General features: G+C 38.9%; 3 protein-coding genes across 3 annotated transcripts in view; all 3 read left to right on the top strand.

Moving 5' to 3' along the window:
• The first annotated feature begins 449 nt into the window (after window positions 1-449).
• On the top strand, window positions 450-8389 carry eaf2 (ELL associated factor 2). The gene is made up of 6 exons (XM_058623433.1): window positions 450-633; window positions 1041-1135; window positions 3369-3505; window positions 3660-3841; window positions 4087-4431; window positions 6951-8389. Exons 1-6 carry the CDS (start codon window positions 531-533, stop codon window positions 6992-6994), a joined length of 906 nt encoding a protein of 301 aa, XP_058479416.1. The 5' UTR covers window positions 450-530; the 3' UTR covers window positions 6995-8389.
• A 1305-nt stretch (window positions 8390-9694) lies between these two features.
• LOC131455647 (sterol 26-hydroxylase, mitochondrial) lies at window positions 9695-20688 on the top strand. The gene is made up of 9 exons (XM_058623441.1): window positions 9695-10102; window positions 11024-11214; window positions 12587-12786; window positions 14212-14409; window positions 15776-15939; window positions 17462-17628; window positions 17814-17895; window positions 18106-18306; window positions 19698-20688. Exons 1-9 carry the CDS (start codon window positions 9785-9787, stop codon window positions 19818-19820), a joined length of 1644 nt encoding a protein of 547 aa, XP_058479424.1. The 5' UTR covers window positions 9695-9784; the 3' UTR covers window positions 19821-20688.
• Window positions 20689-22385: 1697 nt separating this feature from the next.
• slc15a2 (solute carrier family 15 member 2) overlaps window positions 22386-27435 on the top strand; it is a 15803-nt gene continuing 10753 nt past the window's right edge. Inside the window, 7 exon segments of the mRNA XM_058623071.1 lie at window positions 22386-22822; window positions 24574-24661; window positions 25463-25604; window positions 26661-26725; window positions 26728-26752; window positions 27043-27142; window positions 27415-27432. Of these exon segments, the coding sequence (XP_058479054.1) occupies window positions 22814-22822; window positions 24574-24661; window positions 25463-25604; window positions 26661-26725; window positions 26728-26752; window positions 27043-27142; window positions 27415-27432 (447 nt within the window). The 5' untranslated portion in view covers window positions 22386-22813.

The raw sequence follows: 27435 nt of genomic DNA, 5'->3' as shown, positions 1-27435 counted from the left end.
CCCTGTGGAGGATAAAGCAGTAGAAGATGAATGAATGAATGAATGAATGAATGAATGGATGGATGGATTAATGAATGAAGAAGTCAGTGAGTGAATATGTGGGTTAGGATTCTAATATACCATAAAATGTGTGTCAGATAGTATTGGACTCAATTCAGAGCATAATATCAAATAAAAACTGAAAGTTATTATTTTTCATGTTGTTTTTTCTTTTAATAGATGGATAGCTAGATAGCTAGCTAGATAGATAGATAGATAGATAAATAGATAGATAGATAGATAGATAGATAGATAGATAGATAGATAGATAGATAGATAGATAGATAGATGAGATTTACCCTGTAATGCCTTGTCACCGCAACAACTTAATTGACAGACGCTAAACCAACCAGACAAGGCTACGCTGAGCTGACCAATCATAAGATAGGGAAGGCAGGACTTGACGGTACCAATGAGGAGCGCTGAGCTCTGCCATACATGGTTGTCGGAAAAAGAACAGTAGAAAGTGTAAAACCCATGAAAGTCGAAGAATGAATGGGACGGCTTACTCCAACTTTGACAATCAAGAACATGTCTTGAAATTGGGAGAGACGTTTGAGAAACACCCCAAAAGTGCCTACCACACAGTGCGATGTAAGTGGGAGTTCGAATCACTTTGTTATGCCTGGTTTCCTAAGAAGCTAACAGTAGCATGCTAGTTAGCTCGTTAGCTCGATAAGTGCATGCAGCTGTTTTAGCCGCATTGTCAGTTCGTATGTTAAAGCTAGCCGCCGGTGCTTTCGTTTAAGAAGTGGATGCCTCTCTCTCTGTTTAATGTTATGTTCGTTAGTTGGTTAAATCTCAGCCATTCGAAAGTGTTGATGCCCCAGCTGTCAAATTGTTTGCTAGTGTTGGCACTGCGTCGTCGAGCTTTACACTACCGCCATCTGGTGGGTACTGGTGGGAAGTAGCAGCACAAATTCCCCATGTTTTTTTGTGTGAATACACCACCGTATGGTCACGTTGTATACATGCATGTTCTTTCTTTGATTTCCCCGCAGATGACTTCAAACCAGCCTCAATCGACACAACATGTGAAGGGGAACTTGAAGTGGGAAAGGGAGAGCAAGTCACGATTACTTTACCCAATTTAGAGGTCAGTATGTAATGTGCAGAGCTTGCTACATGATTGATATGTGGGGATGTCGTTTGGTAGGCCAGAATTACACTCCTTATAAGCCCTACTGAGCTTTATTACAGTAGCTTTGGTTCTTTTTCCATACTTTGGTTATAGAAATGTGCCACCTGTGCGTTACAAAAGTATACAAAACTTACTATAAATGTATGTACCATCGGTAAGCTTTTTTTATAAACAAAATACTGTAAGACAAAGTGGCAATCAACAGTGTTAAACACCAAAATATTAAAGAAAAGCCGCAACAGGAACAAAAACATTAAAAAAAACACCATCAGTCAGCCAACAGAAGTGTCACTACTAGACAATAAGTCAATAAAGCACAACTAACAGTTAAAATGCACGAACCAAACATCCATACTACCATAAAATCAGTGGGAATTTTATCTGTAATATATTGGGGGAAAAAGGACCCCACATTTTCTGAAATTTACCACCAGAAACACTCAGGGAGAGTTTTGAAGCCGATACATATGAGAGGGCGATGCCTGTGACCTTTCATTACTGTAAGCCAGAAATGTGGTAAAAGCCTGGAGGTCTTTTTTTAACTGTTAAAAGAGATGGTAGAGATGGAAAAACTCTGATCAGTGCACCAACAGCATCCCGCTTAACATGTTCCCCACTAATTACAGAAATTATATTAAAGACTTCTGTCCAATATTTATCTAACATATAATTACTTTTATTTATCCACTCCTACCTGCACCCTCAGATCCTCCTACTCCATCTACCTCACTGTCCCCCCTGCTCGTCTCCTCACCATGGGGAGCAGAGCATTCAGCCGCTCTGCCCCCCCAGCTCTGGAATTCCCTCCCTCCTGACCTCTGAAACACAGACTCCCGCCCACATTTCAATTTGCAACTAAAAACTCACCTTTCCAGAAAAACCTTTCCATTATTATATTTTACTTTATTTTATTCTATTTTTATGTTGTTTTTGTCTAAGGTGACCTTGAGTGTCGGAAAGGCTCCAACAAATGTATTATTATTATTGTTATTATTAATAAAGATGGGCAAAGACAGAGTGTATGTATAAGAGCAGCAGGTTAATGCTTACACCTATCGCATGCAGAGGACACCCCATCATAAAACTTTATTTCCTCTTTCTACCACAATTCAGACAATATAGCTGAAATATTAGCTAGTTGACAGAAAACACTGTCTGTACCTTTTTGCTGTTTGAACAATTTATATTATTTATGAGTTGTGGGTATATGGTAGTTATTTGTGCTGTATGGAACCTAGGGTTTTATTGGTCAAACTAAATTAAAGTATATTAACGTGTAAAGCTGGGCAGGGAGTAGTGACTATTCTGACTATATTTGCTGATCTATTAATTGATTTTGTAAATAAATTGTATTATTTTGTGGATATTTAATGCACTGAGTATAATATTCTTCTGCCTACTCATATTCTACAACTTTTGGGCAAGGTACCTTTTGAGTGAAATACGTGTTGGGATCTGTGCAATTTCCTAAATTATCTGTGCAATAACCTACTATGTATAAGAACTCAAATTACAACCATCTCATCCATTCAACACTGTACAGAGTGTACATCTCTACTGTACATATTGTACATGTTGACATTTATATTAGAGCGCTTGTGTTTAGTTAGCTTTATGTTTACTCTTGTTCATTCAAGTGAACATGAGCTCCTAGGAAAGCAACAATCCAAACATATGAATGAAAAGGAGATGGGCAAATGGTGTATGGAGAAAATGGCTCTAGTAATAAGTAAAATAATATACACAATAAAAATATATTAGACTTAAAACTAGGGCTTCAGCGATTATTCCATTACTAAATGAATCGCCAGCTATTTTGATAATCGATTTATCGATTTATTTTACTAAAAACAATCTTTCTGATTCTCCAGCTTCTTAAATGTAAATATTTTCTGGTTTCTTTGCTCCATTTAACAAAGAAATCATTAAAACTGAATAATTTGTCAAAACATTTGACAGCAAACCAATTTGAGAACATCATTTCCACCTATCAACATTTTCTGACATTTTATGGACCAAACAAGTTGTGAAAATAATCAGATTGGACTCATCAATTATGACAATAATCGTTATTGCAGCCCTACTTAAATCCTAACCTAAAGTTATTACGTTAGTAAGTCGACATAGACTCATGGTGACTGCACATATCACTATAACCCTTTCTGTGTTTCTGTCTCTGCTTTGTTAGGGTTCCAGTGCTCCCGTAACAGTCTTCAAGGGTTCTAAGAGGCCGTACATGAAAGAGTGCATCCTGATTGTGAACCATGACACTGGAGAATACAGACTGGAAAAACTCAACAGCAATATAGCTGTGAAGAAGACCAGGTGGGTAGTAAAATGTACTCACCCACTGTGTATTGCAACTGTTTGCTTAAGTGTAGAAGTGATGATAGTACGAGTTACTAATAGAGCTGATGTATTTCAAATGTCTTCATCTCAATCTACATAGTACTGTTTGTACTGTTCATTCCCTGTTCAGAGCCGAAGGCAGCAGCAAGATCCACTCTCGCATCGAGCAACAGACAAGTCGTCTGAGCCAGCAGATGAGGAGCAACAACCACAGTAGCAGCAGCAGCAGTAACAAGACCTCAGCCAGTTCCAAGAGTTCTCCTCCCAAAGAGAAGACATCCCCAGCTTCCCCCATGGATGACATTGAGAGAGGCACATTGTCTTATAATAATGGATATTCATTTGATATTAATTATTGATGAAAATTGGATATAGAATACTTAATTAATGCCTGCAGAGAAATTGGATTGCAAACACACTAGGTTTGGCAATCCTGTTTGTCTGCTATGTTTGTTATTTATTTATGTGCATTTTTTCCATAAATGAGGATGATCATCACACATTTCTTAATCATAATTTTTTTTTTTTATTATTATTGCTCTTGCCACTATGTGCAGAACTAATGGCAGAGGCACAGGTCATGGATCAGCTGAGCAGCAGCAACAGCTCCTCAGACTCCAACAGCTCCTCGTCCTCCAGCAGCGGTGACAGCTCCAGCAGTGATTCAGAGGACGAACGCGCACCGGCGCCACCCTCGGCTCCAGCCAACCACAGCATGCCAATCATCAACACCAGCATCCACCGCCAGGAGAGTGGGGGCCACCGCCAGGAGAGTGGGGGCCACCGCCAGGAGAGTGGGGGCCACCGTCAGGAGAGTGGGGGCCACCGTCAGGAGAGTGGGGGCCACCGCCAGGAGAGTGGGGGCCACCGCCAGGAGAGCGGAGGACTCATGAACACACTCAGTGAGTAGCCCTCTTAGTATGAAACCAGCAGTTTAATGTATCCACATTCTCATGTTAATGCCTTGTATTTCAAATATGATGAGTATTGTTTACATTAGGGGGAAGTGTCAGTTTAAAATGCTCTCATGATAGTTTTTGTTAATAGTTAAAGTTAATAAATAAGTGTTTTTCTTGAACAAGTTTTTTTGTCAATATTATCATCATCTAATATACTATTAACAAGAGCAAGCTGGTACAATATTTGAGGATTGCAAAATATCACCAATTATAGTTATCGGCAAAATCCCCAAAAATATTGGGATATTAATTTTCATCAGTATCGCACACCCCTACGTTGGTGGCAGATTTTTCAGTTTTCAGGATGTAAAATCTAAGAATTAAATATTACAACTAAAAGTAGCCTCCTGACTAAAATGAACTATGCAATGATGAAACTGTATTTACTGCAACTGCACTGCAAACTGTTATTTCAAAAAGAAAAGAAACAACAACAAGGCAATCAGAGATGGCAGACCCCATTCACGCAACAAGCCTCTGTCGGCTTATGTGTAACAGACTGGCGCAACGGTAGTGCATCTGACTCCAGATTAGAAGGTTGTGTGAAATCCACGTCAGGGATTTCAATAATATGACTATACTAGTGTAAGGACAAGAAATGATAACGGAATACCAGAAGCCACCCCCCTTCCTATATATTTTTCAAGTTATTTCATTTCAAATGTTAAGAGGTTATAATGTCCAGTTTTTTATGTATTGTATATGTATTATTATTATGATTATTATTATTATTCTGTGTAGCAGTGTAGCTCACAAAAAAGTATCTGTGCTCCAGTTTCTGTGATGAGAAGTAGCACCTGCAGAGAGGTGTGGTTTCTCCTTTTGGCCACAAGGTGGATTATCCGCTCAAGTGAGCACTGCTCAGGAGTAAACAAGGCAAGCGCATGTACTGTAGTGCTAAGCACAGTGTTGGGCAGTTGTTGTGTAGCCCGCCCCTTTTCTTTTTTTGATTGACAGGTAAGTGGCAGACTCACTCCATGGGTGACATGCTTGATTCCTCCCGTTTCCATAGCGGTGTGCTGGAGAAATTTATATTTTCATTTTTTTTATTATTATTATTTTATATTTTTTGATATTTAAATTGTTTTTCAGTGTGAGAAATACAATGTGTGACAAAAGATGGAATAGCGTGACTGTCACGCTCAATGCATGAGACTTGAGAGCCCTGTTGAGATGTCTCATATTTAAATGAGCAGTGTAAATATTGTACAGTTCTTTAGCAAATACTTATAAGCTGCCGTAAAACTAGAGATTTAAAATGTTCCATGTTGTCTGAAGTGGTTATGAGGTTACAATGCACTCTGCTTATATAGTGTACATGCTTCTCTTCAGTACAAGACACAAGCGGTCACAGGGCACTGATTCTCTGCGCCCCAAACAAGTTTTATGTTTTAAATCGTTGAGATACTGGAACCTTGTTGAGAGAAAGGGAGTGGGCAAGAGACGTCTCTGAAAGCGCTTTGCATCACGTGCATCTGCGCAATATCATAGCACATGATACTATACTATGTTGATATCAGCGCGATATCAACTGTTGAGGAATATTTAGATTATTTGTCTCTGTGCATGTCCTCCCACAGAGCGAGACTGAACATAGGAGCTCAGCTTCACGGCTGAAACACGAATAGATCGCTGCAGTTGAATGAATCAATGATTATTAGACTAAAACATTGTAATATGCTAATTCTGATATGATCATGTACTCCGACGGAGCAACAAAACGAAGACACGATGACTTACCGTTTTCATATGGTATGTCATGTTTGTCGCGCTGTGATATGCAAACTGTTGCTGGCAAACTTGCATTTGACTTTTTTATTGCCATCTATTTTTGTAAAATGCTGCCATACTGTCGATGTCTTTGACATGGATGTTAGAGGACGACTGACTGTAGCTCAACATTAAATAAAACCACCGGACATTCTTTCATCTTTCTGTCTCCTGTGTGTTGGGCTAATCCAAAATACTGAAAACAAGTTCTCTGAAGACACGCTGTTACCTGTGGAACAGGGGGGCTCTGAAAACACCCCCATTAGCACTTGGTACATTCCTCCAGATAGTTAAATTAACCATAGACTGTATGAAATGAACACAAAAAGTCGACTTATAATTTGAGTCGAACCACGTCGTATCGACTCATAAATCGACCAGTCGACCAGGACTTTACAGCCGTAAATATCAGGCAAACATGTTTGAATGTTAAATGTGTTTTAAGTCGACACACTGGTGTGATGCACCAGTTACAGCTCATCAGACCCCTCCAGGCTTCTGTGTACCTGTAACTGTTAAAGGAACAGGATGTTTGTTTCCCAAACAAACATTAATACAATAAATACATTTCTACAAATTTGCACTCTTGTCTTCTATGCCTATTTGTTTGAGTGTGTAGCGAGAAAGCAATGGAGAAATTAACAAAAGAAATGATCTTTAAATTTCATGACTTTTCATTCCACTTGTTGCAGAGAATGACCTTCAGCTGAGCGAATCCGGTAGTGAAAGTGACTGAACAACGGGAGCACGTCCGCCTACCTGTGGACATCAGGAATCAGGCACTGGCCTGTCAGTCCTACTTGCTTTAAAATCTGTGCCTGTCTTTTCTACATATCCACAATTCTGCTTACAAATATTGTATAATTTGTTGCCTCTCTGCCAATGAGCTTAGAATTTCACGTTTTATTTATTGCTTACTGATCTGTATTTAGTGTGCGTGTGTGTGCAGATTATGTGTGAGATTAAAGAGATGCCTTAGTTTAGAGAGACGTGATGTGATCAGTGTAAGAGAAGCAGTAAACTATGCATATCTAATCTAAGACGATGTGTGCATATCAGAGACAGAATGATACTCGTGTAGTGTAGATGGATGTTTCTTGCCTTTAATCATTTTGCCATAAACCACCACTGGAGTTTCTGTATTACAGTTTAGCAAGGTTAGAGACTTTTATTTTGCCTGTAGACCAGATGTTTAATAGCTCATCTTCTTTTCAAAGAGTCTCTGCTGCATTAGCCTTTGATTGAAGACAAAACTCTAAATGGAAATATAACTTTCTAGTTAGGATGAGTGACACTGATCTGACACCGATGTGTCTTCAGCTGTGATCTTACTGAGTCACTTGTAACGCTGGGTTCACACGCACGAATACCGCTCTTGGACGTTACCAATGTTTATAGTCGGGACAGTATACTGTTTGAGCTAAAACATTAAGTGCCACATGCAGTGCAAGCAAAGTGAAGCAACGGACCCACTATGCAGTTTGGCGACACTTGACGCTGCTCTATTCAAAGTGAATGGGAAATGTTTCTGTTGATGCCTCCACTGTATGTCGGTGTGAATCCAGTGTACGAACCTCCATTGATGATAGAAGTGTGTTTAAGTCCTTGTTTATATATCTCAGTAAATAAGTGGGTCTGATCCATTCTTTCATAGTGCACTAGTGCTCAGTCGACTCAGTTAGGGTCATGCTTTGTAGCTTTAAACCTGCAGTACTTGAATCTATTTATATTTCAAAATATACGCGACCAATAGTGAATTGCTTAATATATTTTATACATATTTTAATAGCCAGTCAATTGGTAGTGCAAGTTAGAGTGAAACTGTGATGTGGAACAACTCGGATGCTTTGATACTGCACCTCAATTTGAGTCTTACAGAACATCATGTGCCTTTTTTTTTTTGTTATTTTTGCCTTTGCCAGTTACGACACGTGTAGTCTTATTTTGTCACCGCTGAGCTGTGTCACGTCACAAGAAGCTGCACATGCACAGTGTGTTGCAGTGTCTCTTTGGCGTGAGGTTTTTATTATTTGAGGAGCCAATGAAGGGAAGGAGGTGGTCTATGTGCAACATTTGTTAACAACTCAAGAATAATTTCTTTGTATGTAGAAGAATAAAGATTTTAACTGTTTTTGAGGCGTTATGTCTGTTTTTTGGGGGGATATTCCACAGTGTACTCGGTGTCTTTACAAGGTTTTGACATCTTTCAAATTGATAACATACCTTTTTGTTTACAACGTGAAAGCTGTAGGCAGAATTCAAATAGTTTCACCCGAAGGTAAATATTATAGTTTTATAATAGAGCCTGAGACCCTCCCGCCATATGAGCATTGAACTCAAGGTAATCTGATATATATACTGTACCCGTACTGACACCCATTTAATTGCATGTATCATCTCACTTGAGTCACTGAATTAACATTGTGAACTTTTTTTTCCCTCCTTGTTTCTGCAATCATTATTTTTTGGAACCACTTTAGGTAAACGAACACTTCTGGTGCCCTCCAGGTTTTTGCCCTTCTGATTCTATTGACGTTATCTCATGCATGCAAATTGACTTTGAATCTAAGGAGGGTGCCTGAAGTAGTTACCTTCCTTCTTACTGTAGGGCCTGTCCACACAGATGACTCAAGGTAACCGCTCCATCTCGGATGAGCTCCACCGATATTGACACACATTTTTATTGCATCCATTGTCTTGACTTCAGTCAGTCAGTTTACACTATGCTTAGTTTGTTTTCAGTGTTTGTTTCTGAACACTAATTACCTGTCCCAGGATTGAAACTGCCCTGGTCAAGGGGGTCAAACAGTTAAGAGCATGTCATTCAGCACCTATATGAGTGCAAACTTGATTCAAAATTGTCATAATAGCCAGTGGTTATTGATTTGGTTAGACTACTTTTTTTTTTACATTTGTAAGGAAAACGTTAAACCTAGGGGTGGGTCAGGATATTGATTTGGTGATATATATATCGTGGTCCTTTCTCGTGCAATATGATAAGCAGTACGCCATGGCAATTATCGATATTTAATGAAAAAAATAAGCAGATGAATGAATTGCCGAAGAAGAGTGTGTTACAGCATAGGAAGCTACCTTAAGAGATTCCCCATCCACAATGATCAATCAATAAATCATAATAGTGTACATCATTTTCTGTGTTCACAAATGAGAACAAATGGAAAACTGACAGACATTTTGTTTTCTTTAGTCAGACAGATATCGTGAGGTATCGCTATATGATTTATTGATTATCACAGAATCGTGATGCTATTGCTATCGTGGACCGTGTATCGTATAGTATCGTGAAGTAACCCTATGATTCTCACCGGTGGTAAAACCGTTAAGTGTTGCATTCACTGTCCGTCGTCTGTAAATAATTATATCACTTCCCTTGTGCGCAGTAGCGAGCTACCGTTACAGCTCCGGGGTGGCTGTGTCAATAACCACTGCATTATAAAAAGGGCCGCTCCGCACTGTACACGCCGTCACGCTGCTGTTCGCGGGAGACGCTGTCACCACCAGCACCATGTTGAGAAAGCGTCTGCTCGACTTCGCTTTGCGACTCAACCGACGACAACTACATGAAGGGATTCAGGGGGCGACCGCGGGACTCAAGCCGGTTACTTGTCAGGAAAACCACCTCCACCGCCGGTATGTTTCCACCAACGCAACCGTGGCCGGCACCAACACCAGCACCAGCGCCTGCAGCAACAAACACTCCGCCAACCCGACGGAGGTTCATAACGGAGTGAAACATATGGACGAATTACACGGACCGAGTTTAATGACGAATTTCAACTGGATGTTTTTGAAGGGTTATATGGACAAAACGCACTTAATGCAAGTAAGTAGTCAATGTGTTCATTTTGAATTCTCTATTGCACCAGCTTATCTCATTGAATTAGTATTTTAATGTAAAGGACAGACATCACCAACTTCTATTTATTAGGACGGATAAACAACCATCCCTGAATCAAACGTAACAGTCCACCACAAAGTAGACTGAAGTGCAATAATATGTGCTTAATACTGCTGAGGTTGGACGCAGTTAGTGTACCAGGTACAAATAAACTGGCCAACAGACTAAAGACACACTTGAACATAACTGAATGTTATGTTTAACTTGTGTAGCCTTATGTGCCACACTGAGAACAGAAACAAATTGAAAACATCTTTATTATGAATAAAAATAAAACCTTTCAATATTGCCGGTAGAGAAGAAATAAATACACTTTATATGAACCCAAAAGGTTTATGTATGAAATAAATTTACAAAGTCAAAAACTAAGCTAAACTAAACTAAACTAAACTCACTACAATTTTAGATTGTTTTAGTTAGTTTTGTAAACACACAATTCAGTTTTCAGTTAGTTATCATTTGTAATAACTAGTTTTTATTTTTATTTCGTTAACATAAATGTTTTTTTGTTAGTTTTCATTTTTGTTTTTGTTTTCGTTAACTATAATAACCTTGGTTTGTACGTGTCCATATAATAGTAATACTACATGGGTAGTAATAAGAATAGTCCACATGTTTTAATCCAATGACTTCTAATTCAGCCAGTTATCACAGTACACAGTACAGCATTTAAGCAAGTAACATAGTCAAGTTAAATTCATTTATTGTCACAAACAAATCATCATTAATTGCTCATTCAGATTGTGCAATAACTTTAGCCATTTTTGTTAAGTGTGTTGATTATTTTTCACCCCTCAAGCACATATGACTTGTGATAACCTGTCAACTAATATTATTTATTTAAAGATTGAGCACAAGAAGATCTATGGCCCAATATGGAAATCAAAGTACGGCCCTTTGGTTGTGGTGAACGTGGCCGATGCTGACCTGATACAACAGGTTATGAGGCAGGAGGGGAAATACCCAGTCCGGACGAACATGTTTCACTGGAGGAGGCACAGGGAGGACAGCAACCAGGCCTATGGACCCCTGTCAGAGTGAGTTAACATCTGTTATTGTTGAATTGTTATTTATTGAAATAATAAATAATCGTGCACCAGCAGTAACTTGGAACAGCGTAAACAGTGTAAAAACAGAACTCAAAATCCAACATTAAATTTAACAGCTGAACATTATTATTAATAAGTAGCTTAACTAAGTCAAACACGCATTATCTACCGCGGGGAGAACATGCAAACTCCATGCAGAAAGGCCATTGTTTCAACCGGGGCTCGAACCCGGGTCTTCTCACTGCAAGGCGAGAGTGCTAACCACTATACCACTGTGTGGCCCCAAACATGCATAATAATAAAGATAAATCAAACTTGTTCACTGAAACATCAATGGCAGGTTCTTTCTCATAAAAAACTAGCAGTTTTCCCCTTCGTTGCAATGAATCTGCTAAAGTCAGCTGCTTCGTCTTCTTGTCTCCTTTTATTTTTCTCACAAACTCGGCGTGCTCTTAAGCATGATGCTTTTGGAGGTGCTTGATTAAGTTCACAGCGTTGTATTTTGCTGTGTTACCACCGCCCTTCATAACATTTACCTTGCAGATATTGCAAGTAGGGGCCACATTGGTGGCGTAGTGGTTAGTACTATTGCCTTGCAGCTAAAAGACACAGGTTCATGACCCGGTCGAAACAAGCACCTTTCTGCATGGAAAAGGTCCGGGTTTTCTCCGGGTACTCCGACTTCCTCCCACAGTTCAAAAACATGTAGAAGTTAACTGGACACTGTATGTTGCCGTAAACATGTTTATGGGAAGTGATTAAGTCTGACCCGAGATGCCACAACTAAACCACTTGCAAATAAACATTCAAATAGTGAGTTGTCTGACTGAATTAATGTAAAAAAAAAAACCTGTGTTTGTCCTACTATTTCATGTCATAAAATATCCGCTGATTACATAAGAGCAACTTCCAGTCGCATCACTCCAATCCAAACGCCAAAGATCACAGAATTTCATGGACATAAAAACAACAAAGCTGGTGGTGACCTAAGACTTTTGCCGAGAATATGTAAATGTGTGTAAGTGTGTATCTTAAAAACAGCCAAAATGTAAGTGATTAATGATGTGCAAAATCAGAAACTAATAACCTGACTTTCCCTCAGCTTTGTTGAACATGGTTTCCTGCGCATGCATCTTTACTTTTTCAGTCCATCCCAGCTGCTCTTTCAGGTGCACACGTTTGCTGCACACATGACCTCCTCAGCACCAAACAGCACAGTGATTACTTAGTGTTGATTATATTTGAGGGGGAAGTCATTAAAACATTGCATGTTCATTGATTCTGTGTGTAAATGGTTAGATCTGACCCAAACTGGAAAAGAAAGCTAATTTCTTGTCATTAATTGCATTTTTTTTTTTAGGTTTGGGTTCAAGTGGCAGGAAATACGCAGTAACCTGAACCCAAGGCTCATGAAGCCCAAATATGTTACCTCCTACACTGACAGACTGAATGACGTGATAACAGACTACCTCAACAAAATGGACGGGATGAGGGAACCCAATGGCCAGGGAGTGATGGTCAATGACATGGCTGAAGAACTCTACAGATTTGCTTTTGAAGGTCAGCAGAGAATAAACACATGATAATTTTGCAGTATTTGCAGCAACAGATGCGGCAGTGTGGACCTCCCTCACAGTTTGAATGTGAATGTTTTCTGCAGTATTTTCATTTCTGTTAACATTCACAAGAATCATTTGATGTTGTCAAAAATGAAATGTAAATTCCAACAAAAAGGTAAAACACTAGCTGCAAAGAATGTCACAGCGTTACCATAACCCAGCCACAATTTCACATACTAAAATTATAGTCAGGAGTGTTGTTGCCATTATTTTCTTTTTTTAAATTATCACCAGGGACACCACGATACGATTATCACAATATTTAAGTCACAATACGATATTATTACAATATTGGAAAAATACTGACTATTTGCAAAAAGTTTATTGTCGATATGTTTATTTGTAAATGTCGATACTTGGTTTCTCAAAAGTGATATAATATCACAATATTTCACTGTATTGATTTTAGAGCTGAAACAATTACTCGATTAATTGATTATTAATCGATTACTAAATCGTCAACTATTTTGATAATCGAATAATCGGTTTGAAGCTTTTTTTTACTATTAAAACATGAATTTCTGATTGTTCTAGCTTCTTAAATGTGAATATTTTCTTCCTTTTTTTTGCTCCATATAACAAAGAGAAATAAGAAAAAGTGAATCATTTTGGTTTATGGACTAAACAAGACATTTGAGAACATCATCATTTCCAGGTGTGTCAAGCACTGATCAACATTTTTTAACGTTTTTTGATATTTTATGGACCATACGATTACTTGATTAATTTTGAAAATAATAGACAGATTTCTCAATTATGAAAATATTCGTTAGTTGCAGCTCTAATTGATCACTTTTGTAGCACCTCTATGTGTTACTTCATTCTCTGTGCTGTGAGGTAAGTGCAGATCTTATAGCTGCCTCTCTGCCTTGTCACACATTATTTTGCTCACCTCTTTCTGCAGGTGCAGCAGGGCAATTTGTAGAGCAATGACTGCTGACTCTCTTGGCCTGGGGTTGATCCTGCTGTGATCACGTAGGCAGGTTTTAGGCAAATTATATGACCTTTAACCAAAGTCAGTCCCCAAGTGTCGCTTGCTAATTTACGTATGGAAATATGAAAGTACAACCAGTTGATTTTGTTGAAATGTTTTGAACAAGGAAACAGCCTGACTGGTCAGCATCAAATCTCAAAAGATATTTAGCTTATCCATTATGGGCTGTTGTAGAATATGGGGATCCAAAATGGCTCCATTTGTGGAGCTGACAAGAGCTTTGCTATCTCAATGAACTTCAGTGCATACATTTAGCTCCACATGGAAATATAAACAAAAAACTGAAAGTTGCTCGACCTGCTCATGTCCAAATATTTTTAATATGATGGTTTGACGTTAAAATAACTGTTTTTTTTCTCTCTCTTTTTTTAGCCATCTCTTCAGTGTTGTTTGAGAAACGCCTGGGCTGCTTGAGCAGTGTTATACCGGAGGAAACCCAAAAGTTCATCACCTCTGTGGGAGAAACATTTCGTCTCTCTCAATCTGTTATCATCATCCCCATGTTTCTTTGGCCTTATGCACGTCCTTGGAAAGACTTTATAACACACAACAATTACCTCTTTGAATTTGGTAAGCAACATTAATTTCCTCTAACAAATCCCAGTGTTGCATGTTTGAAGCCAACTAGTATTTAATGTATCCCAATATCTGTTTGATTGACAATTTCTTGTATTCTGCATTGTGTGCTTGTTCAAATAGCAAAAATGTATCTCAAACATGGTGGAACACTATTGATGCCCGTGCAAAGCCTGGATAAACGGGCGTCAGGAAAGACATCCAGCATAAAATCTTTGCCCAAATAGTGAAATGGAGTAGGGGTAATCATGTAGGAAGAGAATGTTAAGAGTTTTTCTGGTGTGATGTTGAATGTTTTCAGTGGCCATTCCCCACAAGTTGGTTGTCAGTTAGAAGAGAAGGAGGAGTTCTGGAGTAAGTTGGATGAAGTGGTTGAGAGTGTTCCCAGTGGAGAGAAAGTGGTGATTGGAGCAGACTTTAATGGGCATGTTGGTCAAGGGAACAGAGGTAATGAAGAGGTGTTGGGTAAGTATGAGGTCAAGAAGAGGAACGGGGAAGGACAGATGGTCGTGGATTTTGCCAAAAGGATGGAAATGACTGCGGTGAATCATAGGCTGAAGAGTGGAGGAAGGTGCTCACAGGTAGATTATATACTATGCTTAACATGTAATATGAAGGAACGTGGCAAGGCAGCATTTTATAATAGTCTGCAAGATGACTTTGGAAACCAAGAAGAGGACACAAGTGAAGGCAGAGCCAAGGATTAAATGGTGGAAGCTGAATAAGGTAGAGCAGAGTTCAGGGGAGGTAGCAGATGACTGGGAAAGTGCAACTAAAGTGGTGAGGAACAATGTGTTTGGTGTATCATCTGCACAGAGGAAAGAAGACAATCAAACCTGGTGGTGAAATGAGGAAGTACGGTGAAGTATCTGAGAAGAGGATTGGCAAAGAAAAAGTGAAGGAGAGAAGGACAGATGGAGGGGAGCGAGTGCCTCAGGAAATGCAGAGGATTAGTGAGGAGGAAGTGAGCTATGAAGACGTCAAAGAGTGGAAAGGCAGTTGGTCCACATGTCATACCTGAGAGAGAGAGAGAGAAGTGGACTTTTTAACCAGATTGTTAAACACAATCTTGGAGAGAGAGGGAGAGAGAGAATGCCCATCGAATATAGAAGAAGTGGAGCGTACAGATTTTCAAGAACAAGGGCGATGTGCAGTACTATAGTAAAGATACAGATGACACAGAACCAGTTTTCCTGATGTTGCTTTGTTTTGATTTAGTTTTTACTCCATCCTCTGCTGCTTTCTCCGTAACCGTATTAGTGTCTGTAGATGATCCCTCAAAGTGTGTCTTTCTTCCGTCATGTGGTCAAAACCTGTGAGCTCACTGGTTCTCCTATGATGTTTCTCTTGTGTCCTACAGCTGGAAATATGGTGCAGAGCAAGATTGATGAAATCCAGGAGAAGGCCAACTCCGAGCAGGTCTTGGACAGTGCCTACCTCACACACCTGCTGCTCTCTGATAAGATGACGCCCAAAGGGATTATTGGCAGTATCACTGAAGTCTTGCTGGGAGGAGTCGACACAGTAAGTAGATGCAGCAAATCTTCACTCTGTGTCACACAATTTGTCAGGATATTGGCTTGTTGAAAGAATATATTGGGGTTCAGCAATCGGCTGTGATTTAATGGTCTGAGGATTCAGTTATAATCTGAGCTTTGTGGGGGTTTCAATCAAAGCTAATAGGCTGTGATAAATAAATATATAATAGCCTGACAGGTGACTTCAATGCCCATCACACTGCAGTGGCTCAAACATTTTCAATCAATAGATTTCATAATATTAAATTTATGAAGAAAATCTTTCTACTGATGAACTGCTGCTTCTTCCAACTGTAGCGCACTCTCAAAGTTCTCAGCGTTCATATCACACCGCACCGTTGTTCTCACCCATAATAATCTAGTCTCAGCCAATCAACCTGCAGTAAGTCAGATTCCTGATTTCTGAGCTTGTTGGAGGAATTAGATCCGAGCCCCTCTCTCGGTGCGCCGCTTATAGCCAGAAAGGGACAAGCAGCAGCAATGACAGCAGCACACAGCACACAGGAACTAACACAACAACCATAACCAGATGACTTCATTCATTCATTCATGGAAAACACCCTTCAAATGCTGTAATCAGATAGTGTAATAACAAAGCAATGAACAATGTGGATTTTACTTTGTTTGTATATTTGAAAATGAGGACAAACCTGCCGCACTCATTTAACATTTATTGTTTTACATGCTGTTCTTATATTCACGTCCTTGCCTATCATTTGAAAAATTCAAAATTCCAACAGCAAGCGACAGAATTCTCTAAAAAAAATTCTCTAAAAAGTGCCTTCAATTTTGTAAGAAAATTAAAATATCAAAACGACAATAAATTATTAAACCCAAATTGAAATTTTGATTTCATTTTATTTGAATGTCCGGCCCCCAAAGTGTGAAAAATTCTGGTCCTTCCAAAGAAGGGTGAGGGAACATTGCATGGGGCAATGATACATTTTTAGTGTGCCATACGCTTATTAGGCGTTATTATTTAAGGTTACAAAAGAAAAGTGTAAAAATGGCAGCAAGGTCAGGATTGCTTTGAGAGCTGTGTTTGTACAGTAGAGTAAGTGAGAGGGCGGCGCTGTGTCTGTTGAGAGGCATGGGAGTCGGCGACTTGGAGTTAGTATTAGCCACTAATGTCTTATGCCTGTGAGAATAAACACATGGCGAGACTCCTCCGCAACACACTGAGAGTCCGTATGTCCATCAACTGCCTGTAAAAGTGGTGTGTTAACCACAAGCAGCCACAGCTCTAGCCCTAGATGCAGTAACACCTTCGCTTTCCGAACCATGGTCTTTAAGTTAAGGAGGAAAGATGTTTTAGGGTGTGATAGCGTCTCTTGTCCAATAAAATTTGCCACGAACGACGAATCCAGTTGCAGCAGCGCTGAGATAGGTGTGAATGTGAGAGTGAACGGTTGCTTGTCTCTATGTGTGGCCCCTGCGATGGACTGGCGAACTGTTGCCTGTTGTATGTGTGTTTATGTGACTACATTGTGTGCTTTCCTCTGTTGCAGTCCTCAAACACTCTCGCGTGGTGTCTTTACCACTTGGCAAAACGGCCAGAGATCCAAGAACGGTTATACCAGGAAGTGATAAGGGTTTGCCCTGGAGATGAGATACCAACAAGTGATGATGTCGGCCGCATGCTTTTCCTGAAGGCCGCCATCAAAGAGACACTACGGTGGGGGACATTGTCCAATTCTTAGCAATACATTGCGGTTGTATGTCAATTATTATTTGAACATAAACAAAAACTCAATTAAATGGTAACGGATGTCCCAGATGTTTTCCGTTAAGTAACATCTGATTTTACTGTACAACTCGAGTACACTTGCTCTGACATCCACTCTGTTCTGTGGTCACCAGGATGTATCCAGTCGTACCCGGAAATGCCCGTGTCAATGTTGAAAAGGAAATCGTGGTCGGAGGATACAGCTTCCCCAAAGATGTGAGACCATGTGTCAGATGCATATTTCAGACCTGTGGCTTCTTTAACAGAAATAATAGCGATAAAAAACACAAAACCACAAACTAATTGCATTTTAATTTTTAGCAGCTTTGAATTATTTTTTTTTTTTTGGTCCGTCCTTGTGTAACAAGAGCCCAATGAACGGTTGTACGGCGCTTTTTGTTTAACGTGTGTTTTCTTCTCTCACAGACGCTATTTCACCTGTGCCATTACGCTACGTCCTATGATGAGAACATATTCCCTGACCCTCACACATTCCATCCGGAGCGATGGCTCAGAGGAGACAACTACAAGCAGCACCCCGTCGCTTCAATTCCGTTTGGTTTCGGTGTCCGGGCATGTATTGGCCGACGGGTGGCTGAACTTGAGATGTATCTCTTCATGTCCAGGGTAAGAAAATCTAACGCTAATGTCACTCTCTGTCTGCTATTGTGTAAATGAGTAATTTTTGAAGTAACATTAAATGAACAGAACATATTTAAGCTCATTGTGGGCAGTGTGACTGCTAACAATTACTCAAGGTTGTAAAGAGATAATGAGTGATTAGAAAGTGAAATATATTATATAAAAACATAATGTCTTTGTAGCTGCTTTCCTACAAAGCAGTGTATCATAAATAGGGATGGGAATCGGTCCGATGCTGGTCAAAATCACTGGAACGGATGTTGGACAGATACAAATGTAAAATCCGATACAATCCGAAAATCCTATATATCACATGCTTCACTATGCTCAGACTGTAAAAATGTAAATGAAAATCAGCCAAAGCATTTTAGCTGAGTGACGTTTGGGCTGTTTATTTCTTCTTTTCGGGAGAACAGTATTCATTACACAGTTGGAGAATCATGTCTTTGAAACGACTCAGCACAAATGTGTTGTTAACAGCTTCGTACGTTCATAAATGATCTAAAATGACTGAATTGGACTAATATTGGTATCAGTAGATCGGGTTTTTGATATCGGTATCAGACACAAAACAGTGGTATCGCCCCATCCCTTATCATTCACCATTTAGTAAATGTTTGTGTGTGTGCTTATACTATTTTTAAGGCTTACACCAGTAGAACATTATGTTAAAAGAGTATAAACTTATCACCAAGGACTTGCTAATCAGTTGCATATCAGTTAAACAATGCAAAGGGTTTCATGTCTTGTATTTTGAAAAACTAAGACATGGGTCAGAAAGAACACATCTACAGTAGATGTGATTATAGTTTCTGTTTATTCAAAGTCTGCTGGTTTGATCGTCACGGTGCTCAAGTGTCATTAAATTAAGTAAGTAGGTCGTATGAAAAAACAGTTTTTATACGTTTTTGAAGTTAAAGATCTGTTTTATTATTATTTTGTTTGTTAGTTTTTGTTTTAACTTTTGAATTTTTTTTGGTTGTTTATTTATTTATTTATTCATTCATTCATTATTTCCTTTTTTTGTACCTCAGTGAGTGAGTTGAACCTCTTTTTTGATTATTTTTTTTTAGCTAGATTCTGAGAATAGTATTGACCGATAGTAACTTTAAAAAGTAGAGCAGAGTTCCAACTGCTGCTCTGTTGTTTGTCTTGGCACTGGGATGACACGAACCACCAAACACTTGTCTGAATGTGGTCTCAACAGTCCAGACAAAAACAACCACACAGTTATAACTCTGACAACTGGTAATCATTGAGTGGAAATAAGCTGTCTGGACACTCAGGGCTCACACTAATAGAACATCCTGCTATAAGCACAGCTGTACTTGTTTTTTTCCCCTCTCCTTATATTCTCTCTCTCTTTTATTTTGAAGCTGTTGAAGCGCTTCGAGGTGAGACCAGACCCTGCTGGAAAGACTGTGACGTCCATCTGCAGAACCTTGCTTTGTCCTGGTCAACCAATTCGTTTGCAGTTTGTGGACAGACGAGTCAAGTAGGAGGGGTCGAGAGTGGCAGCTTTTCTCTGAGCCCACTTAGTATTCACTTGGTGCTGCCTCCAAGCTCTGCTTTATACAGGGCTCACATCAAGAGAATGAGCTGGATCAATGAAGCAAATCTGTGGCTATTTAGCCAAAAATATAATCATCAATTAAGTATGTGTAGGATTTTTTAAATATTTATTTGTCTAAGTACTAACACAATATTTTAAATGTTCTTAAAATATTTCTTCAGTGATACGTTCCACTGTTTTAGCCGTTCCCTTGGAGCCGTAGTTCCAAACTTTGAGTTTGAGTGATGTTAGTTTCCCCAACATGAAACTACATATACAGTATATCCTATACCACAGAGTATGTATATTAAATTGCACAAGATAAACAGACAATGTCTGTTCATCTTAGTCCATGTTTAAGATTACTTTCACTTGTGAATGAATCACCACAGTTCTTTTAAAAAGTACATGACTTTGTACTCCGCGACCCTCATGTGGAGGATAAAGTCGCAATTTTCTCGAAAAGAAAAGCGGAAGTTTAGTAATGAAGCTGAAATCTTTCTGTATTTTGCTGCTCAAGTTGTTGAATGCTTAAAGTGGTGACATGTCGGCATTCAGACCTTTGTACAGGTCTGAAACTAGAGAACCTTTGAGAACTACAAACTCTGGATATGTGAACTTGTGTCCTTGCTCTGTGTAGCATTGCTGCTTTGCATTGTTGTTGTTATTTACATGTGGATTTTATGCTGTGGAAGAAAACAGATTTAACACATGAAAACAAGATGTTGCATTGGACCTTGCCAAGTCATTCCAGTTTGATCTTCTTTGCTGTTTTTCACTCTATAATGCTGTGAAAAATAAAATATTGAAAAAAGTGGGTCCTCTTTTTTTTTAAACTGTATGAATACCATATGATATACTGCAGAGTAGTAGTGCATAGACCAGTTAAGCAACTTTTAGCAGCACTTATATAGAGCAAATATGCATCTGAGGCTACATGAATATTGGTTCACTTCCTAAAAGGTGTGGTTGATGCTAACTGAAAGACACTGTAAAATGTTTAATTCAAGTGTTTTTTTTTTGATTTCCCAATATGCTGTGCAGAAATTGTCAGCATTCTGCTATACAGATACTGGACTAGTGCTGCCCTCTTCTGGACTGTTATGAGACTACATCATTTCCCCATTTGTCTACTGTATCAAAACACAAACACTTGGAACCACGATGTGAGATTTATCTTCATGTGTACATTCAATATTCAATGATTCTGTCTCAGAATTCCTTAATCTTTGACTATATTACAGTACATTGCTGCATCATAAGTAGTTCACAGAGGCTCACAGGTTGTTCAAATTGCTTGAAATGTTGCATTACTGCCTTCTTCTCTTCTGCTTACTTGCTGAATTCAACTTATCAGTCACATTCACAGAGGTGTTGACATTTCTATGGCCATAAACTCTGCACAAGCAACATTAAATCTTAATTTTCCAACAGGTTTACACTATTGTGATTACAGTATTTGTCATGCAAGACAACATTGAACTCGTATATAAAAAATTGACCTGAAAAAAAACACGGTGAAACACGGGTGCTGATATAGGCGGGAAGTCTCTTCTTAAGAGGAGCTGAGTGAGCGACATGTTGTATGTGTTTACATACAAGTCTAAATCAGAGATGTCAATTATATGTGGGCCAACACTTACTATCATATCACAGTGTAAACACGGCCTGTGTCCTCCTCTTCCTTCAAACATTCAATAATACAGCAATATTTAGTTAATAGTAATAATTTTTTTTTTTGGGTGTAATTGCATTAGCAAATGTATTACATTCGACATTTACATACATATATACGCTTGTCTGGTGGTTTGATTTCAGTTGCCAACTTTGTAATTTACTTCATTTTAGAGTGATTTAATAATAGATTAAATGTGTAAATATAAGGATGTTTTTATTGTGTATCATTCCATATCCAAACAAGCACTTACTGAGGGCTTTACTCTTCCAAACCGTACTGTACTGTACCAAACTGAACCATACCATCATGGAAACGCCTCGGGATTCCCCAGGAAGAGCTGGACAAAGTGACCGGGGAGACGGAGGTCGGGGCAGAAAAGTTCATATGCAAAAATAAACAGCAGTTGTAGGTTTTGATTCCTATTCTCACCGTGTATATACTGTAGATAAAAACTGCCCTGTTAATAAATTGACCTCACAAACTCAGAGTAGTCAAAGCTTTGTGCTACTAATATATATATATATATATATATATATATATATATATATATATGTATATATATATATGTATATATATATATACAGTGTATATATAACCAGAATCAGATTGGAATATACACATACATCTTACCTAAGCGTTTAGGAATTTTTAGTTCTTTTTTTTTTTTTGCAAATTTGTGTGGGGACCTAAAACAAAATCTCCCTCGACCCATGTGTGAGTCACGAGCCAGTCTTTGGAAATGACTGACAATGATTGTAAAACCACACACACGCACGCACGCACGCACGCACACACACAGTAGTTTTGGCCAGTGTGTCTCTTATCATCCCTCAGTCAGGTTTGGAGTGAAACAACGACACATTGTACGAAGCTAGAAGCTGCTGCGCCACTTCATCTAACGGACTCTTATGTTCGTCAGTGAGTCAAAAACACTATCTTTATTTTTTGGTGGGGGTTCCAAACTCGTGAGAGAGACATTTTCTACCTCTTGCTTGAGTCTTCAACGACTTGACCCGCGGGATTCAGTGGAGGCAGCTCGTGCTCGTGCGAGGTTTGATGGTGGAAGATTAACTTAAAGTTGAGCTTTAGCAGCATAAATGACCGAGCTGTTCCAGCCGTGACCACAGAGAGAGAGAGAGAGAGCAGAGAGAGAGAGAGAGAGAGCGCGAGAGCAGAGAGAGGAGTGGGACGGACTTGGATGTTATTCAGCGGTTCCCGGTGCAACTGTAAACATCTGAAATCAAATCAGCAAACAAGCAAACATGACCAAGGTAAACACTCTCAACGCTTCTTCTTCGTGGTGCATGATGTTTTTTCCCCCATTGTGTATTTTGCCTGTTAACACGTTGAAATGATATTCAGATCCACTGTTGGTGGAATTATGTGGGACTGGATTCGCGTGGACGCTTCAAAAGTTCGTCAAAAAGCGAATTGAACAAGTTTCTCTTAGTTGAGAGAGTTTGTTATTCGATTAATTCAGCTTTTCTTCACTTCACCTCTAAGAGCAGACCGTGAGATGATCCAACAGGCGCAGCAGCAGCAGCATCTTCGACAGGAAAAACAGTTTGCACAAATCTTGTGCCACATGTACTGTAATGTAATGATGACCTTTATAGCGACAGCGAATACAATTTCATGAAGTTTTAACGCAGTCGCTCGTGATTAAATTCATTCCTGTAAGTAAATGTGCAGCAGACTCTTTGCACTTTTGTTTTTATTCGGTTGGTTTTGAAGAAATCTGATTATAAATCGATGCTGTAATAATCCATTAACCGGGTTGAATATTTTTTCACTAAGAAAGCAAATTATCTGGTTTATTTTACTTTGTTTTATGGCTTCTGTCCTCCACTATGTACGGAGTATTAGGGCCACGTGAAAAGTTGAAATAAAGTAAAAAAGATAAAACAGCATGAATTCTGAGATTAAAGTCAGAATTCTGAGATTAAAGTCAGAATTCTGAGATTAAAGTCTGAATTCTGAGATGAATGAAAAAGTCAGAATTCTGAGATTAAAGAAAAACAAAATTCTGTGATTAAAGAAACTCAGAATTCTAAGAAAAAAGTCAGAATTCTGAGATTAAAGTCTGAATTCTGAGATGAATGAAAATGTCAGAATTCTGAGATTAAAGAAAAACAAAATTCTGTGATTAAAGAAAGTCAGAATTCTAAGAAAGAAGTCAGAATTCTGAGATTAAAGAAAAACAGAATTCTGTGCTTAAAGAAAGTCAGAATTCTAAGATTAAAGAAAAACAGAATTCTGTGCATAAAGAAAGTCAGAATTCTAAGAAAAAAGTCAGAATTCTAAGAAAAAAGTCAGAATTCTGAGATTAAAGTCAGAATTTTTTCTCAGAATTCATGCTGTTTTGTTTTTGTTGATGAATTATTATTACACATCTTATTCTACAGACTCATCATGACAGACAATCAATTATCATATCACAATTGCATTTCCTGTTAAAATAATCGCAATTAGATATTTGTTCAAAATTGTTCAGCCCTACTAGCTATCCATCATGAAACATTTTTTTCTGGACTTTGATTTTACAGATTACGTTAAATTTCATTTTATTGTTTTTATTTTGTTTATTGCTGTGCAATTTCATTTGCTTATTGCTTTTTATTGCCGTGTTTTGTTTGCCTCCCATTTATCATTTCGGTTCTGTAAAACACTTTACAGCTGTGTTTTGAAAGGTGCTGTAGAAATGAAAAAAAAATGCATTACCATTACATAAGAAATTGTATGAAACTGTGTTTAGTCATCATTAATCAACAGCATTGCCAGTATGACGTTAAATGTAAATTATTACATTACAGTAGGCGATTTCCTGGGAAATAGTACATTTTATTTTTTTCTAACCTAATTTATGAGTAATGGACTAACAGAGGAGGTGTGCATCTATGTAAAATTTGATGGTAAACTCATCAGTGTGGTCACAGCGTTTGGTTTATTAATGTCACATACTCTGTGTTGTCATTCAAAAAGTGTTGATTCTCATCCAGTGAACAAACTTTGCCTCTTTTAGAAACTATGTGGGACCAATTACCCGACCAGCATCTGCTTCATAGTGGTGAATGAGTTCTGCGAACGCTTTTCCTACTATGGCATGAAAGGTACGTGGGAAAGAAACTGGGCAGCATGTGTGTGTGTGTGTGTCTATAATGTAGATCAATCTAAAGAACAGGAGTCCACAGAGCAGATTTCAGGGTCTTTGAATTTAACTGCAAGTTAACCATGTCATAAAGTCAAATGGCAGCCGATAGTCAGCTTGTTAAATCGGTTTACAGAGTGTGAGTCAGTGAGAGGATGATAGGGAGCTTAAGGCTAAAGTCTTTGTCTTTACCCCACATGACATCACTTAGGATTTCATGTTTGTCAAATTGCTTCAAACCATGTATCCACACAGACATGCATACATCAAATAAAACAAAGCTTCCTCATGTCTTATGATCTGGAACTAGAAGGTTTTATCCCCTTTTCTTTCTTGTTGAACGACATAAAGTACAAGGTCAATGGTAAATAATTCAGCGTAGCTCTTATTTATATGTAGTGATATGTAATGTGTGCTGGTACCAACATTAAACAGTGATGTTAATGACCTTAACAGCTCTCTTTTAACACATTTTCTTCAAAAAATTTTGAAATTATATGTTTATTCAAACATAAGACTACATTTCATGGCAGATATTTCCATCACATGTGCATCATGTTACCTGTGAATTCACATTTCAATTTACTTTAAATGATGATTCTAATTGGCACACACCCATCCTGTAGTGTTCTGAGGGTTGAAGCAAAACAGTTTTATCATTTAAAAAAATTGAGGCTGTTGTTGTTTTGGTTGATGTGTTGACACGTTAAGTGCTGGTGCACTGGATCACAGCTCATTTATATTTGTGTGTGTCTGTTCACAGCGGTGCTGACACTCTATTTCCTCTCCTACCTCAAATGGGACAAGGACCTCTCCACTGCCATCTACCATGCCTTCAGCAGCCTCTGCTACTTCACACCCATCCTGGGAGCTCTCATCGCTGACTCCTGGCTTGGAAAATACAAGTGAGACCCAGAGTCCTTTTGGACGCGTATATGCACTATAGCGTTACTTTAGCCAAATTTACTAAAAACAGTAGCATCGGGCCCAAAATCATCACAACAAAATAGAGGAGATGAGTTAAGTTATGATTCAATATTAGAATGCAGCTGACTAAACTAGTGCAAGTGTGCAGTTTGTGCCAATACATGAGGGTGCACGGGTGCAGGTAACAGTGGAGATGAATCCCTCTGACCACACGAACACACAAACACAGCTACTCTTCTTAGGACACACAAATGACGTCCATACATTTGGACAGCCGAGGCCAAAACATTGTCCCTAACATGTCTCTGGAGGTTCTCAGTCATCCAGGTCATTGTCATCTTCAGTAGTTAGTTGTTGTCAACTGGACACACTTGAGATCATTTGAAGACATTTCACTTCACATCCAAGAGGCCTCTTCAGTTCTGAATAACCGGTGGATACTGGTCTAGCGAGTCATTACATTAAACTATGCAGGTCATTCAACCAGTGACCCAGTTGGAGGTGTCTCTGAATGAGGGTTGTTAGGGTCTCCTGAGGGACTCAGTCTGCTATTGTGAGTACTGCTGATGAGAATGTTTTGGCCAGTGAACAAAGATGGCTTGAAAGAAGAGTAAGTAACTCATTTGCATTAACCTGGAGAGAACATCACTAATCAGAGGAGGTGGCCTAAGACTGTATCTCTCAGGTGACCCTTTACAACCCTCATTCTCACCTCAACTCAGGCGAAATTAGACAACCTGAAACTGGGTCGGGGGTGAATGACCTGCATTGTTAAACTTAATGACTCTTCAGACAGATATCTAGCCTACAGAGGCTGCATACCTGGATTTTACCACTATTTAGTCAGACCTGAAGAAGCCTCTTGGATAAGAGATGAAATATCTTCATGCTAGCTACTGATGATTAGTGCTTTAACTTGAACTCTAAACTTCACCTAACCACAATTCAAATATTAGTATATATACAGACACATATATCTTTTATAAGCATAAGTGTGTTGCTCTGAATGCACATCATCAGTCTGTTCCCCGCAGGACCATCATCTACCTCTCCATCGTCTATGTGATCGGCCATATCGTCAAGTCAGTTGGAGCCATTCCAGTGTGGGAGACAGCACTGTGCACATGTAAGTTACAATCCAGTCACTGTGACTAGGCTCAGTCCTGTACAGTGATTTTAGAAGACAAAAGTGATGTGAGCAGTGAATAATTTATCAGTACTTCTAATAAATCATGAATGAATCAGTTTTTTTTTTTATTATGACAAGTTCTCAGGGCCCACGGCGAATACTTTAAAACCTAAATAAATCCAGTTTACTTCTGTGGAAGTGAAACCGGAAGTGTCAACAGGCCAATGCATCAATATATACTGTATTTATTGTATTATGTTAGATTTACTGTGTGTTTGGTGTTGCAGTGCTTTGTCCATGGTGGGTTTGATACTCATAGCCTTCGGCACCGGAGGAATCAAACCATGCGTTGCAGCGTTTGGAGGAGACCAGTTTGATGAGGAACATGTAAGACACTGCCCTTCTTCTTTATTTTAGGATATGAAAGTAGTGCCACCTCTGTGGTTGGTGTTGTCTAGAGTAGACCATATCAGAGTTAAAAGCAGAGATATGACAGTAATATAAAGTACATAAATTGTCATTGTGTCACTGTGTCATCCTGATTTCCAGCCCTCTTGTGGCTTTAAGACGGACCGTTGCAGCTTTAAATGATTATAAAAACTGAGGAAAAACATGGATGACACAAAATTCTACTGACACTGATTGTTTGTTATCTCCAGACAACTGAGAGGCAGAAATTC

Source organism: Solea solea, chromosome 2 (genome assembly GCF_958295425.1).
Source record: "Solea solea chromosome 2, fSolSol10.1, whole genome shotgun sequence".
Classification (NCBI taxonomy): domain Eukaryota; kingdom Metazoa; phylum Chordata; class Actinopteri; order Pleuronectiformes; family Soleidae; genus Solea; species Solea solea.
This window is presented reverse-complemented; position numbering and strand designations above follow the sequence as displayed.

Coding starts and splice junctions, on each gene's coding strand:
- eaf2 (XM_058623433.1), top strand. CDS start 531: ATGAATGGGACGGCTTACTCCAACTTTGACAATCAAGAACATGTCTTG. Junction 3,506..3,659: donor ATAGCTGTGAAGAAGACCAG/GTGGGTAGTAAA, acceptor TTCCCTGTTCAG/AGCCGAAGGCAGCAGCAAGA. Junction 4,432..6,950: donor AGGACTCATGAACACACTCA/GTGAGTAGCCCT, acceptor CACTTGTTGCAG/AGAATGACCTTCAGCTGAGC.
- LOC131455647 (XM_058623441.1), top strand. CDS start 9,785: ATGTTGAGAAAGCGTCTGCTCGACTTCGCTTTGCGACTCAACCGACGA. Junction 12,787..14,211: donor CTACAGATTTGCTTTTGAAG/GTCAGCAGAGAA, acceptor CTCTTTTTTTAG/CCATCTCTTCAGTGTTGTTT. Junction 17,896..18,105: donor GATACAGCTTCCCCAAAGAT/GTGAGACCATGT, acceptor CTTCTCTCACAG/ACGCTATTTCACCTGTGCCA.